Consider the following 15,604-nt stretch of genomic DNA (forward strand, 5'->3'; position numbering starts at 1 on the left):
TGGATTCAGGCCAAATAAAGGTTGTCAGGATCAGATCTTCACTTTACAACAAATAGTGGAGAAATCATAGGAATATAACAAAAGATCTGTATTTGAGTTTTGTAGATCTGGAAAAGGCATATGATAAGGTGCCAAGAGAGAAGCTATTCAATACGTTGCAGTTATATGGTGTCAATTGGGCATTATACAAAGCAATACATAGTCTTTATTTGAGTTGTAAGTCAGCAGTTAGAATTGATGGAAGTATAGGAAGATGGTTTAATGTTAAATCTGGTGTGAGACAAGGATGTACATTATCCCCGCTGTTATTCATTATCTATATGGATCACATTATGAAGGAAAGTGGTATTAAACATAGTGTCAAAATTGGAGATGTTAATGTCAGCTCTTTGCTTTATTGCTGATGATGTTATACTTATCAATAAATCCACTAAGAGTCTGCAAGATTCCCTGACTAAATTGAATAACTGTTGTAATATATATGGTATGGAGGTTAGTAATAAAAAGACAAAGACAATGAAAATAGGCAGAATCGTTAAAAATGTCAACTGCATTGTGAACGGAGAACCTGTGGAACAAGTAAAACATTTCAGCTACTTAGGCATGATTTTTGGTGAAGATGGTAAATTAAATATAGAAATAGACAACAGAATCAACAAAGCTGGTATGGTAGGAATTCAATTGAATAAATTCATATGGAATATGAGAGAAATTAGTCGGAACACTAAATTAGCTATACAAGACAGTATTCAAGCCATTTTAACTTATGGATCTGAGAGATGGGTCAGAAGTATAACACTTGACTAAAGACTAGAGACTGCAGATATGAGAGTCCTGAGAAAAATTAGAGGCATAAACAGATGGCATCAATGGCAATATCATATTAAAAACGAAGATATTAGGAAAGAACTTGATATTGTCAGCATCCAGGAATGTGTTAGCAGAGCTAATCTCAGGTGGTATGGTCACTAACAGAATGGGAAAGGAAAGATTAGCAAAACAACCCAGAGGAAGACCAAGATATAGGTGGATTGATGCGGTACAAAAATATACGATAGAAATATAAAATTTGATAATATTGGAGTCTTGACAAGTAACAGACTGATCTGGAGGAAAATTGTAGATAGGAAGTTAATAATGATGTAAATTTTTCATGTAGTACTATCATATCCTGTACACCCGTTCAGGGTACATGGCAGGAATTTGATGATGATGATGATGATGGTTTTAACATACGATCTCCTGAAGCATTGCTGCAAAATAATAGATTCACATGATCCTTAGCTGCTTTAATGCCACCAACCAACACTTTTTTGTGATTTGGCTATATAAGTTCTATTTGGCATTTTTCCCCAAAAACGGCCGGTCTCATCTGCGCTCAAAACTTGATCAGGAGTGTGGCCACCATTTTCAATAATTTTGGACAGTTTTGAAAGAAATTCCCTACCTGCCGTCTCATCTGCAGATATGGCTCCTCCTTTTATTTTTACATTATAAAGTATGTATCTTTTATAAAATTTTGTAAGCCAACCTGTGCTTGCAGAAAAATCACAATTGTTGTTTGATTTTGTTGGATTCTTTTCCTGAATCTATCTGTAAAACCGAAATGTTTTTCTGTTTGATGACATTTCCATCTAAAGGCATTCCTTTTTGTATGCAATCTTCTATCCACACCACTAGGGCATTTTCCATCTTCACTTTTATAAAATCTCACACATACAATGATGACTTGGTACCTGATTTTGTTCCATAAAGAGCAGATTTTCTAATGGTCTCTTCAATTTTCTTAATCGTTCTCATGGTAGATTTGTTCAATCCAAAATATTTCCCTAAGGATGTTGAACCTTCTCCAGCTGCTAAACGATTTAAAATTTGGATCTTAGTTTCTAAAGAAATAGCTTTTCTTCTCGTCTTCTGTCTAACTGAATTATCTGACACTGTGATTAATGGGGTAATGTCGAAAATATCTGAAAATAATCAATAATTAATTTCACTAATTTGATATTACACGTATAAAACTTCAATCTTCGACCATAGATTGCAACACTATTGGCAAGATTTTTTTTTCTAAGTTGGTACATCTGTCATAAGCATCCATGTGAAACTGCAAGTCATTCTATCAAGTAGTTTGTTCTATACAGCTGTCAGAAGAAAAAGTGTTGTCTGTATCACTTGAAATGGATAAAATTGAGTATCATGCGGTTATAAAATTCTTTGTAAAAGAAGATTTAACAGCAAAAGAAATTCATTTGAAGTTCATAAAAGTTTATGGACACTCTTCTCCTTCGTTTACGACAAGAAAGGGGCTGCCGGGCTTAAACACGGCAATACCAGCCTTAAAGATGATCCACGTGAAGGACGTCCAAAAAAAATGTAACAACACCAGAAATCGTTGATCAAGAGCACAACATGGTACTGGATGACCAGCGAGTCAAAGTGCGTGAAATTGCTGAAACTATAGGCATTTCAAAGGAACTTGTAGGATATATTTTGCATTAAGAATTACATATGAAAAAGCTTTGCACAAGAGCTTGCTCACAGCAGATCAAAAATGCAATCTCTGAAAATCTCTGAACAGTGCTTGGAGTGTTTTAACAAGAATAAAACTGATTTTGTGCATCGATTTATTACTATGGATGAGAATTGGATTCACCATTACAAACCAGAATCTAAACAGCAGTTAAAACAGTGAACAGTAGCTAGTTGTTCAGTGCCAAAGACAAAGTCGGTTCCATCAGCGTTTTGGAATGCTAAAGGCATTTTGTTTATTAATTATTTTGAAAAGGGTAAAACAATAACCAGGGAATATTATTCTGATCTTTTAACCAGACTAGATGAAAAACATGACAAAAGACCCGGTTTGAAGAAGAAAAGAAACAATACAGGAAAATGAACCTGCAAACAAAAGTGTTTTGGCAATGAGAAAATTAAAGGATCTGCACTACGAATTGTTCGAACATCCACCCTATTGCCCAGATTTGGCTCCCTCTGACTTCTATCTCTTCCCAGCTGGTCAGCATTTTTCTTCGAATCAAGAGGTTGTTAGATCTTGAATGAGGACTCTTTCAAGAAAAGAATCATTCATTCAAGATTTAACTAAAACACAATACTAAGTAAGAAAATACTTGTACTGTTGGTAAAGTAAGCATATTATATGAGAGAACATGTCACATTTTCTCCAGAAAATGAAAATTAGAAAAATTGCATGTCTAAACATAAATATATGTTTATGTTTAGACATGCTAGCGATGCTGATGATCAAAAGGAAGCTTGACAATGACGAGCTGCAACCTTTCCCCGTTGCTGACTGATGCGAGTCGGACAAGGATATACACGAGATGATGGCAGTTTTCCAATTCCGGCCATCGGTAAATGTTTTACCAATGTGAGATAGCAAAGGATCCCCCCTTTGATGATGGTCGAGCTAATGATAGCAAATCATGAGATGAGCGTGTGTCCAGCAAAGAAAAATACCCCATTTGTGACTAGCACGTGACACTTCCGCATGGTGGCAACCTACCGTAGCAGAAAGATATCCCCACACAAAGGACGGACAAAAGAATCATGATATCTAAAGTACTGAACCTTTTCTTTTACCCATGTAATAATTAGTTATAGATGAAAGAAGGAACAAGAACTTTAACCAGGAGGAAAGAGAACTTTATAGTAACCATGTGCAATGATTTATTGACTGTATTGGACTGGTAGTCTGAGAATTAAGATTGTGTGGTTCCTAATCTAATGTGAAGGGGGAAATGATAGAAAATTTAGTTTAGAAGTTGACTTATGTTTTGTGCTATGTGTGAATTTAATTTACCCATGGAATGTGAATAGCATACTTGTCAGTTTGAACATTTCTTACTTGCTTAACTAGTGATTTAGTAATGATAAAAATGTGATTAGCCTTTGACATGTTAACTTAATTATAATCTCTTTGACCACTTAATAAACATGTTTTTCTATGAACCTGAGTTTAATCTGAGCATGAGACTGATTTTACCACTCATAAAACCACTGACCTATGCATAAGGGGAATATAAAGGAAATTAAGAGCAATTTGGGCCATGACTGTATGCTAAGATTACTTTAAGGTATTTAATTCTTTTAATAAGGTTAGGTAACGTTTGACCTCTGGGAAGGTTTCTTTGGAGAAGAATTTTCTGTCTTAAAGCTCTGACTGGTACAGCTAAAACAAACAAATATCACCAGAGCTTGAAAATGGAAATGGGTCCCAGAGAGATAGTTTAGAAATTTATTCTTAGTAGGCACAGGAAAGATAATAGTAGCAAATTTACAGAAAACCAACGACATAACAAGGTGATTGCAGCTGTAGAGTAGTATTTTGCAGATCTTACTGAGAACCACCAGGGACAGGATAATGGTGCTTGGGCATTGCTGGAATAAATGTATTAGTCATAAGGGAGATTATGGTGAAAAATAATTTTGAAATTATAAATTCCTTTTTTTATTGTTAGGCCGATAACTTTTCAGACCACCATTGTACATACCTGTATAACTCTATTGCATGAACAAAACTTTCATGAACCAAACACAAGACGTGTATACATTTCAAATTGTAAATAAGAAATTATTGTTTAGCAAACAGCTTAACTTCTTCTAGGCAATTTTATATAGGTGGGCCTCCCATGACGGACCAACTTAACTTCGAGGAATCAGCATAACACTCTTCTGCTTCCAGGAATCAATGGCAAGTGAATATAATGGATCATCTGTCAGCTTAATTTTGATGAATCGTAATTACAAAAATTGATTTTTTTTTATGTCGCCACAATTGTATACATTCTGTAGCGTAGAGTAATCACAGACATTTAAAATACCGAGGGGGGTTCCCCAAAATTCATGTTTAAGTACATATGTACTGTTCTAGGAAATGATAATTATAATGGAAATACCCTTTTTAACAGAACTGAATTCGAACAGAAATTTTAAAAATAAGCATCATTTGAGCCATGTTAAATCAAAATATACAGTGTAAAAACAGAATTGCTTTTGTTTTCTAAACAGTGTTATTTCAAAATCATGTAAAAATAAGCTGTGTGAAAAGAAAATATCTGTATTAATACAGTGGAACACTTAAACGATCAGGTATAGAAATTTCCCGGAACAAAATAAATAATATTATTTGCAGGTCATCACGTAATAATATCAGATAAGGAAGACAATTTACAAAGAGCAACATATAATTTAAACATTATAGTAGAATAGTAATAAACTAGTAACATCTCCGAAAAATTGAGAGACTGATGCTAGGCATTACATTAAAAGATAAGAAATGGAACACCTGGATAAGAGGTCAGACCCGGTATCACAGACATTATTCTTTACCACTAACAATTAAAATAAAAATGGACAGGACATCTATCCAGAAGAGAAGATGAGCGATGGACCACCATACTAACGAAGTGGATTCCAAAGGGAGGAAAATGAGGCCGAGAATGTCCTAAAAAAAGATGGAGTGACGAACTGTCAAAATTTGTGGAAAATGAGTGGTCATCCATTGCCAGGAATAGAGAAAAATAGAAAGAAATGGAGGAGGCCATCACCCATCAGTGGACTGAAAAGAGAGAGAGAGAGAGAGAGAGAGTAGAACAGTTTGGAATGAAAATATCCATAGATAAAACTAAAATAATGGCATTTTGTGAACAAACTCCAGTTAGAAGTAAAATAGTTATTAATAATAAAATAATAGAACAGATAAATACTTTCAGTTATCTTGAATGTGAAATATCATATGAAGGAGAAAAAGACATAAAATTAAAAACTTTTAATTTTATGTCCTAAATAAATTTTTTTTTTCTAAAAAAACTTTTAATTTCCTAAATAAATAATAAAATATAAACCAACTAGAAAAAGAAGGCTGGATAGATCTCATAAAAGGTTATTAGATGGATAATGAGACCAGAACAGACCAACACTGTCTACACCCATAATTAGCGTTATGATGATAATGAGCTCTAAAATCCGTAAATAATTGCAGACCAATCACAGGTGCGCAGACCTTCTCCGGTAATTCACGGGTTTTCATTTACCACCTATTTGGAATAAAAAATTATAGTGGTTCAAGAGGTGAGATTGCATAATACATTCTACACTTAACTGTCTTAAGCATCTTATAACATTCCAGAATTGATATTATCTTCATTAATAGCCAAACTTTCTATAAGGAAATCTTTAACCTCTTCCTCCACAAACTTCCACATTTGGGTATTAACAATAACACTTTGTTTAATAACTCACTGATATTCATTGATTCCCTAACAGGAGGAATCTCGTTTGAAGAATTGCATATGGTCACTTACAATAAATGCTATGAAACAGAGATCCATTACAGACTGGAAACAGTAGAACACGAATCTACAGTTGCTCTTTTGCCCTGCATATTTGGAACAGATTATGTAATGTGTTGGGCATTCATTAGTTACAACAGTTTTTTTTTTTTTTTTTTGCAAATACTCTCCACCTGTCAGCAAATGGGAAAAGAAATTTGATTTATATAATGATTAGGCTAGCTAAAAAAATCAGCTAACGCCTTTTTATTACTGTACATATAGGAAGTAGGTGAGGCCATTTTTTTTAGCCCTATTTAACTTTGTGCAGTGAAGTGAAGAGTGACAGTTCAACAAGTGCTGCCATCTCGTGGTCCCTAACACTCGTATTTAATGTCTGAAATAATGTGGGTTCTACAGTCGATTTTCTTGAGTTTTCCGGGACAAAAAAACCCGAGTTTCCATGAGAAAAAAAAACCCGAGTTTCCATGAGAAAAAAAAACCCGCTTACCTGTGCCAGAGATCAACTAACTCAGGAACCAGTCAAAAAAAGCCTTACAACAATTTCCTCTAGTCGCCGACTACACTCGAAATCAAGTCTTCCTTCGTGCAGTCAAGCTCCATGGTGTGCAAACTCCACATCCGCTGAACTACACAGGCTCATATAATGATTGAGTTAAAATATAATTTATGGAAATTAGGAAAAATGACATGGATTTTAAAACCAGGAATATGACATATAAATGATATGTTAGCAGGAGAAAGGAGTGCAGTTTGTTAATGTATGGAATGAGTTTGAAGGACGAAGTGAATTGTATAGGAGTGATGGACTTCGTTGGATTTTGGAAATTTAATTGTTCAGTCAGAAGCACACGATTTTTGTGTTCAGACAGAAGCATTCTAGAAGATACCAAATTTTTGGCTAGGTACCCACATTATGCAATATTCACAGAAGATAAAATTCCATCAATTTTAATCATGAGAGGTTTTTTAATAGGTTCCATCCTGTTAGTTCACTGTGGTCATATGATCAACTGCAGAGATGACTGGAGAGCAATCTCAGACAGAGAAAGCCAGCTCAAGGGCGGTTAATTTAGATAAGCAAGCTACCTGGGTTAATTTAGATAACCAAGTACCAGTTACCTCTGGATTTTAATTTCAAATGGTTTTTGTTGTTCAGCTGCATTAGAGACTGGTGAAAAGAAAACACGATAGCCTTTGGCAACATGATGATATAAAATAGCTGAGGAGTTTTTTCTATCTCTTATATTATCTGTCTTTTCTTTCACTTGATACCTATCAGGCTCTCTTGCACCCCTATGCTAATTATTCTAGGACTGTGATGAATATCCATTCCTTTTGAAGCACACTTTCAAAAGGAATTGTGCTTTGCATTATGGGACACTAAGGCAATTGATGTGAAGTCATTAGCTTGTATATACAAGTCAGTCAATCAGTCATGAAAATACTCGTGTGCAAAATTTGTTTGCCTTCTTCGTTTGGACACATGAAACTAAACCACAAAATTAACTTACTACTTGTGTTCTAAATTAACCTAAAACCTAATTAAAGATTAAATCTATTAATGAGTAAACTATTTAACTAATTAAGAGATTTAATCTAACACCTTTATACCAAAAAGAAAAATATATTTATATATTACAAATATAGACAAATATATAGAACATTATGCAAGCACCAACATATACTTCAAATCATAATGTCAGCTACATGAAAAACCAGTTCCTCTGCGATAAGAGGTTTTTTTTTTTTTTTAATGGACTAACTTCTGGAATTTTAGTCTGCTGTTCTAGCAGAACTTTAATTCTCTTGGATTCATAGAGAAGGAAGATATTACTAGGGAAACTGCTCCTACTTGTATAACAGCAAGCAAATAAGTCAGTTAAATTTTTTTGCATCATAAATCCCCAAATACTGAACACATTATATCTTATGTTTATCTGAAATTTCAACAACATGATTCAATTTCCATATAAAAGTCATAGCAAGCCTACTGAATAAATCACTAAAAACATATTAGCAGTTTACATTTTAGAACTACGTTTAATATGAAAGTAACAACAAGCTTCACTGAATAAAGACTGGTGAAGGACTCATGGTTTGAAAGTTCAAAAATTCAAACGAATGCATGACAGTGAAAGTGCAATGAAAATGTGATGCAAGATTCAAAAGTTGAGTTGGGTAAGATGAGGCAAGACATGAAATGGATGTGGAATGAAGTTAAGAGAATTCGAGATATGTATGGAAGAGTGAAAATTATGAAAACAAATAATGTTGACATAAAAGAGTTAACGAAATACTCGTGAGTGACATTGTATGATAATTCAATTAGTAAAGGTGTGCTAGATGAGAGGATGCATAAATTATGTTTTACTGGAGTTAGAATGAGTAGAGTGATTAAGGCATTAGATATGAGAAGTAAGCAAGCAAAAGAGTTGGTAGTTGTGATAAGTACAAATGACTTGACTGCAAACAAAGAAATCATCACATTGGATATCAGGAGGTTGTTGAGATGGATAAAAGAGAATAGTGGGAGAGAATAGTGTGATGGGAAAGGTAGTAAGCATGTTGCCCAGGTATGACGGTGAGATGAGCAAAGAGAAAGGATTATGAATGATATGTTAGCAGAAATGTGTGAGGAGAAAGAAGTGCAGTTTGTTAATGTGTGGAATGAGTTTAAAGGACGAAGTGAACTGTATAGGAGTGATGGACTTCATTTGAGTGGTTTTGGTGTGAGCCGCTTGGAGAGTGCTGCTGGAAGGTAGAGAAGCGAGTGCAGAGAATGAATCTAATCAAGTGGTGGTAAGCGATGTGGAAGAATGGGAGAGTAAGACAGGAGAGACTGAAGAGGTGGTTATGTATGAAGTGAGTGGCATGAGTATAGAGAATGGGAGAACAGGTGTGCAAGACAGACAGGGAAACAGGAAGGCTCAGGATGGACAGAGGAACACAGCGTGAGAAAGATAGATGCTCCAAGAGGATGTGAATGCATGTGTAGACAAAAAGGGAAGTGGATGACCTGGGATCAAGGGAAAACAGTTGGATTGGAAGAAGGTTTGAAGATGAATACGGAAAAAACAAAATGCTCGAGTAAGCACCGAGAAGCCACATCAAATAAGTGGTGTCAGTGGAATAAGCTATAGATCCAGGAATAAGCTGCTGTGTTTATATACAAATGCTAGAAGTGTAAGAAACAAGTCAAGGGAAATGGTTGCATTAATTGAGTCTGTTCACCAAAAAATTGTTGGAATAAGTGAGACATGGTTGGAAGAGGATGATATCCTGACAGGAATAGAGATGGAAGGGTATGATGGGTTTCGTGAGGATAGAAAAGGTAAAAAGGGGACGAGGAGTGCTATTGGCGATAGAGAAAGAGTTATGTCCATACAAAGTAGAGATGCAAGAGGGAAACAGTGCCAGTGGTTTTGAGGCAGTATGGTGTGAGATAGAGGTGAATAGAATGAAATACTTAGTTGGATGGTGTTATAGATCTGGTAATGTGGATGGTAGTGACTATGAAATGTATAATCAAATTAGCCAAGCAAATGGGAAAAAGGTGATTATTATGGGTGATTTTAACTATGGTTAAACTATGGATAAGATAGCAACTAGAAGTAAAGAAAATGAGTTCCTTGAGTTTTTGAGGGACAATCAGAAAATGGTATAAAGACAGCTGTTGAGGAATGTGGGGTGGAGATACTTTAATGAGCAGTTCATAAAGGTTTTTCAATCTTGTGAATGTGACTTCATGGAGAGATTGAGAGCAGTTGATGATGGGGAGGAGAGACTGACTTTAAGTGAGCAAGAGGTGTATGGGGAGTTGAGTAAATTAGATGTTAATAAAGCTGTGGAACTTGATAATATATCACCACGTATTCTGAAAGAATGTGCCAGGGAGTTGACACCTTCCTTGACATATTTTTTTTAATACGAGTCTTGCACTCGGCCAAGTTCCTAAGGAGTGAAAGGAGGGCAAGATTGTGCCATTTCATAAAGGAGCATCAAAATATAGGCCTATCTGTGTGTCAGGTGTTGTGGTTAAGTTGTTGGAGAAGCTTGTGAGAACTAGGATCCAGAGTTGGGTTGACAACAATGGTATTATCTTTGATGGACAGCATGTATTTGGTAAAGGGAGGTCATGTTTTAGTAATCTACTTACTTATTACAATAAAGTGACTGCTTCCTTGGACAGAAGAGAAGGATACACAGTAATATACTTGGATTTCGCAAAGGCTTTTGATAGAGTACCTCATGATAAGTTGACAGTCAAACTAGAGCAGATAGGGTTGGATATTAGACTAGTGCATTGGATTGGAGACTGGCTATCTGATAGGTATCAACAAGTTGTGTATGGGGAAGCAATATCCAGGAAGAGAAAAGTCACTAGTGGTGTGCCTCAGGGATCTGTTTTAGGGCCATTGCTGGTTAACTTATTTGTTAATGATATTCGCAAAGATATGGATGGGGATATTCAGTTTGCAGATGATACAAAGTTGAGACAAACCATGACGAGTAAAGGTGTCATTGCCTTACAAGAAGATTTGAATAAATTGAGTGAATGAACACAGAAATGGGAATGCAAGTTCAATGTTGCAAAATTAAGGTTTTAAAATTTGGGAAACAAAGATGGGATGTAGTATTTATGCTTGTTGGGATATATTGTTGGAGGTGATGAAATAAGGGATCTTGGGGTGATAATGGATAAGGATCTGAAATTTAGGGGGACACTTTGCCAAAATTTTGAGGACAACACAAAGAATTCTGGGAATGATGTAGAGGACACTGACTCGAAGAAGTAAGGAGATTGTTGTTCCATTGTATAAGCCTTTGATTAGGCCATACATGAACTACTGTGCCCAAATTTGATCACCTGGTTTTCAAAAGGATGAAGAGATGTTGGAAAGGGTCCACAGGTGACTGACTAAGGTAGTTTCTGATCTCTGGAATGCTGAATATGAGGAAATGTTGAGAAGATGCAATTTACAGTCTAGTGGATAGGAGGAAGAGGGGTGATATGATAGAGCTCTACAAGTTAGTAAGCAGTTGTTATAAGATCAATTTGGAGAGGTTTTATAAGAGAAGTAGATTTTTTGCATGCATAGCTGTGAATGATTGGAATGCTTTGCCTCAAGACAGTAGTATCTACAGAGAATTTGAGTGTGTTTAAGGTGCATTATGATGAGCTGTCTGTATGACAAAAGGACCTCCTAGATGAGTCTATGACTCCATGGGGTCTTGGGATAATAATAATAAATTACTAAATCATATCAAGTTTAATCATTTTAGAGTGAATTTAATTTCTATATGAATGTTTCAGGAAACCTTCATTGAAGAAATAACTAAAACCACACCAAAATTTCAAATCACTTTGCTGATGGAGTTTCTTAAATAAAACAGGACGTTATGATTCAGAAATGAATTTTACTTGCCCATTTCTATATGAAGAGAAAAGAAATGTTTGTTTCAGTGTTTTAGCTGATTAAAGCCTACATAGATTAATGACTACAGTAAACTTCACACACCCTTTTTTCAAGGATTTCCTTTAAATTGTCCATTTTTCACATTTCTCCATCTTTTGTGGTCTTTTCTTCTCCTTGAAACAGCTAATGCTGAATGATATCTGTTAAATATTCTTTTCATTTCCACACAGGCTTGGAAATACAGAAATTCAACTTCTGCTTCAGTTTACCATTGTGCACTGCCATTGATTTCAGTGTTTGGCTTGAAATGGTAATATAGTTCCATTTCACAGTGCAGAGAAGCTATTTATTTATAATTTTGAAATAAAAATAAGAGAAATTATAACAATTCTTCCTTTCATATTATTAAATGCAGAGGTAAGTTCAGTTAATCATTTCCGTAATGTGAACATGATGACAATTTGTTGCTTCTCATAATGGCATACAGTATTACAATTTCAATAATGAATTATATTAATACAATTATCATAATTATTTCCTGATCTAAATAAATTTATTTTATAGTTAAGCAAGACATTGCTTAAAGATAAAAATTACATCTGAAAATATCATGCTCAAGACATACAAAAGGAAACACAACTTTAATTAACAACTTTATAAAATAATACCACATAATTAACTTAATTTTAAATTCAATTCATTTTTTTTTTTTTTTTTTTAAATCTTGTGGGATTTCAGAATTTTAATACAGATGTTCTATACACCCATAATGGCAGTTGCATTACCCTAACCTGCTCCAGTTTGATTTTAATGATTTTTGTTTTTTTTTCATCTAAGATTTCTTTAGGGTATGTTGCTCTTGGAAGTCTGGATTTTATTCAAATGCAGTCCCCCCCAAACATATATTGTTAGTCACTGCAGGAAACAGATGGTAGATGGCATGTATTTTGTGCAGTGATGGTCATGATTTCTGAAACAGCTACCCATTTAGGAGTGATGAAAATTATGATCCCAAATGAAGGTATGAGTGAGCTATAAGTGGTGGTAATGACAAATTCATCTCATTATTTTGGCTGGTATGTGCGACACTATTGGAGGACTTTGGTTTTTGACTGTTTTTGTCAAAAGTCAATATCTTAGTATTGATTATTGATGACACTAATATTTGCCGATACAATTTCAAAGATGGTGTACAGGATCATCCACAGTTCTGGATTTAGTATTTTAGATAGTTCTTCTTGTAACAAAGTGATAGCAGTTTTGGTTTTGGTAAACCCAATGCCGATGCCATGACATAAATACCACATCAACTGTCTAAAATTCAAACAGAAGTTTCATTCTACTAAAGTCAAAAATATCTATATATGGGCAAGCTCAGCATTAATTCATGAACAGATTGACAATGCTCATGCTAAGCTTGTCAAAATTTGCCAAAGATAACTTATCCACTGAAGTTAAAAGGAATTCAGAATTCAAAAGAACAGCTTGCCAATTTTAAAATTAATTTGCAAAAAAAAAAAAAAAAAATATTTGGAAAGAAATAAAGATGTTGAAACCAGACCAGCTTTGTGCTGTTTGCATATTCAGTTATCTGCACAGTATAAATATTTACCATTCTATAATAAAATTTTTCTCATTTGCTCATTATGAAAGAATATTCAAATAAAAAGAAATATTTACATATAAGTAGCCACATTTTTTCGCTTTGCTTATTATGAACGAATATTGAAATACAAGTAATGCTTATCAGAATGCATACCTGCACTGAATTATCATAAGAAGCAGATGCCAGCCTGCCCTCTAGATGGGGACACCAAACAAGGGAAACTACTCGATAATGGTGACCAACCAAATGCCTCATTGACTGTGTAATGATGGTAACTGGACAATTATCATCTGCATTATCTGAATGAAAAAATGCCAAATTTTAATTCTGATGTCAGTATTCAATCATATAATAAAATAATTATTCATAAAGAGAAAAAAAAAAGTGAAAAGGTTGAAAATAAGATAGAAAAGAAACATTATACAGTAAGTCACATTTTATTCAATGCCACATCAGTTTCTGACCTATTATCAATGTGACTGGTCATATAGGTAATAACCAATTTTCCAGATAGATATAGTGGCTATATAAAATGATTTGCAGTATCTAAATAATTAATGCATTCATACTAGGGCATATGTCTCCCATTTGATAGACATACTGTCCATCAGATGGGAACTCAATGACAGAATTAAATTACTTCTTTCATCATGCAGACACATTTTTAGACATTCAGTGAATTCAATGAATGCAGTTATAATTTTTTCAGTAGAATTTTTGTGTAAAACTTGAACCTGGGAACTTTTTGATGGCACAGAAAATCAAAAAAGTAATGCTATTTTGTGGTTTAAAATAAATAAATAAAAACTGAGGATTCATGTTTTAAAATATTATATATTACAAAAACAGGTTGAATTCTGTGTGCTTAGTAAACAACATACATATAGCAAGCAAAATACGGATTTCATGATTTAGGGAAAACTGCATCATCTACAAAAGTAACAAGAGAAAAAAGGTTCTAAACCATCAATTGATTCAGTGGACTTGTAATTTTATATGCTGGTGCTGAATACTAATACTAAATTGAGCAGTAGTTTTGTTTTTATTTCCCTCATCTACAGTCGAAAATAAACATTATGTACATAACGTATCACAATTATTAGGCGTATCAAAAGTACGGATGATATTTCTGGTCAAAACCAAGTGACTATCCCTATGTATCAGGATGCGCCTCATATCTGTCACTCCGTGATTTTTAAGGTCTGAACATATCTCCTCATGTGGAACATCAAGTAGATCCCATTCTGATATCACTCCTGTAGAAGAGTTTAGTGCTTTATGAGGTGTCACTGTAATTGGCATTCCATCCACTGTTGTAGCCTTTAGTAATTTTTCTGAGTGTTTCTGACTATATGTTTCCACAAGGATATCACCCAAGGGAAGTTTTTTGACTATTTTGGGAGAGCCTGCCAGGCAATTCGAATAAAGAAGGGTGACATTTTCCCTATTGGCTTTTCACCTATTGCACGGATGATTTATACTAGTATCACACCTTTTGTTTCTTATTTCTATTATCAAACGATGTATCTACAGTATTAGTACTTGGTTGGGACCATGTTAGAGACCCTGAAATATTTGAGAATTATAAAACTGGAGGAAAACTCACAAAAAAAAACTTTATTAGCATAGAATTTTCACCTAAGCATCATCAATACAAGATCACAGAATGCAATTAACCATTAACAAACAATTCTAAAAGTCACCACCTAAGTAGCTAATGTAAGATAACTATTTATCATATTTAATCAACTAATCTTTCCTAACTATATTTTGTCTAAATATATATAATTCTTTTTTAAATAAGTTAGGACATTATTGACCTTATATAGTTATAGATACTTACGAGAAAATTCTATACTAATAAAGTTTTTTACGTGAGTTTTCTTCCAGTTTTATAATTCTTTCCAATATGCCAACTCATAGTATTTCATTATTGAAAGAAATATTTGAGGATGAAGGATTCATGCTCAAGACATTTTTTGTTCAGTGCCAGAGCTACTCACTCACCACGCATGGACACCCACTGACTGGCAAGCAATGACTGTGCTCAGGAGTGGAATGCCAAAATTACCCCAAACACTATAGCAGCAAAAGCCTCATCTCTTGTAGGCAAGCCCACTAGCCAAATGATCCTGGCCAGGCCCTCCAGGGGCAGGAAACAAAGTAATGCAAGACTACCAGTACTGCCCACTTTCAGATGTCCATGGGTTGCACTGCATGGCAAGCACAGTGGCAGGGTGTTGGATCCCAGTGATGGTGGTCTGGTAAAC

The 15,604-nt window shown here is 34.6% G+C and overlaps 1 protein-coding gene across 1 annotated transcript in view; it reads right to left on the reverse strand.

Annotated features, from left to right (window-relative positions):
* Window positions 1-15,604, reverse strand: part of LOC150106689 (gem-associated protein 5-like) — a 560,402-nt gene that overhangs the window by 287,478 nt on the left and 257,320 nt on the right. Inside the window, exon 12 of the mRNA XM_090392643.1 lies at window positions 13,488-13,633. Coding sequence (XP_090248769.1) covers window positions 13,488-13,633 — 146 coding nt within the window. The remainder of the gene's footprint in view (window positions 1-13,487; window positions 13,634-15,604) is intronic.

The sequence above is a fragment of the Typopeltis vanoorti genome, chromosome 5 (assembly GCF_054136105.1).
Source record: "Typopeltis vanoorti isolate ZY-2024b chromosome 5, IOZ_Tvanoo_1.0, whole genome shotgun sequence".
In the NCBI taxonomy this organism is placed as follows: domain Eukaryota; kingdom Metazoa; phylum Arthropoda; class Arachnida; order Uropygi; family Thelyphonidae; genus Typopeltis; species Typopeltis vanoorti.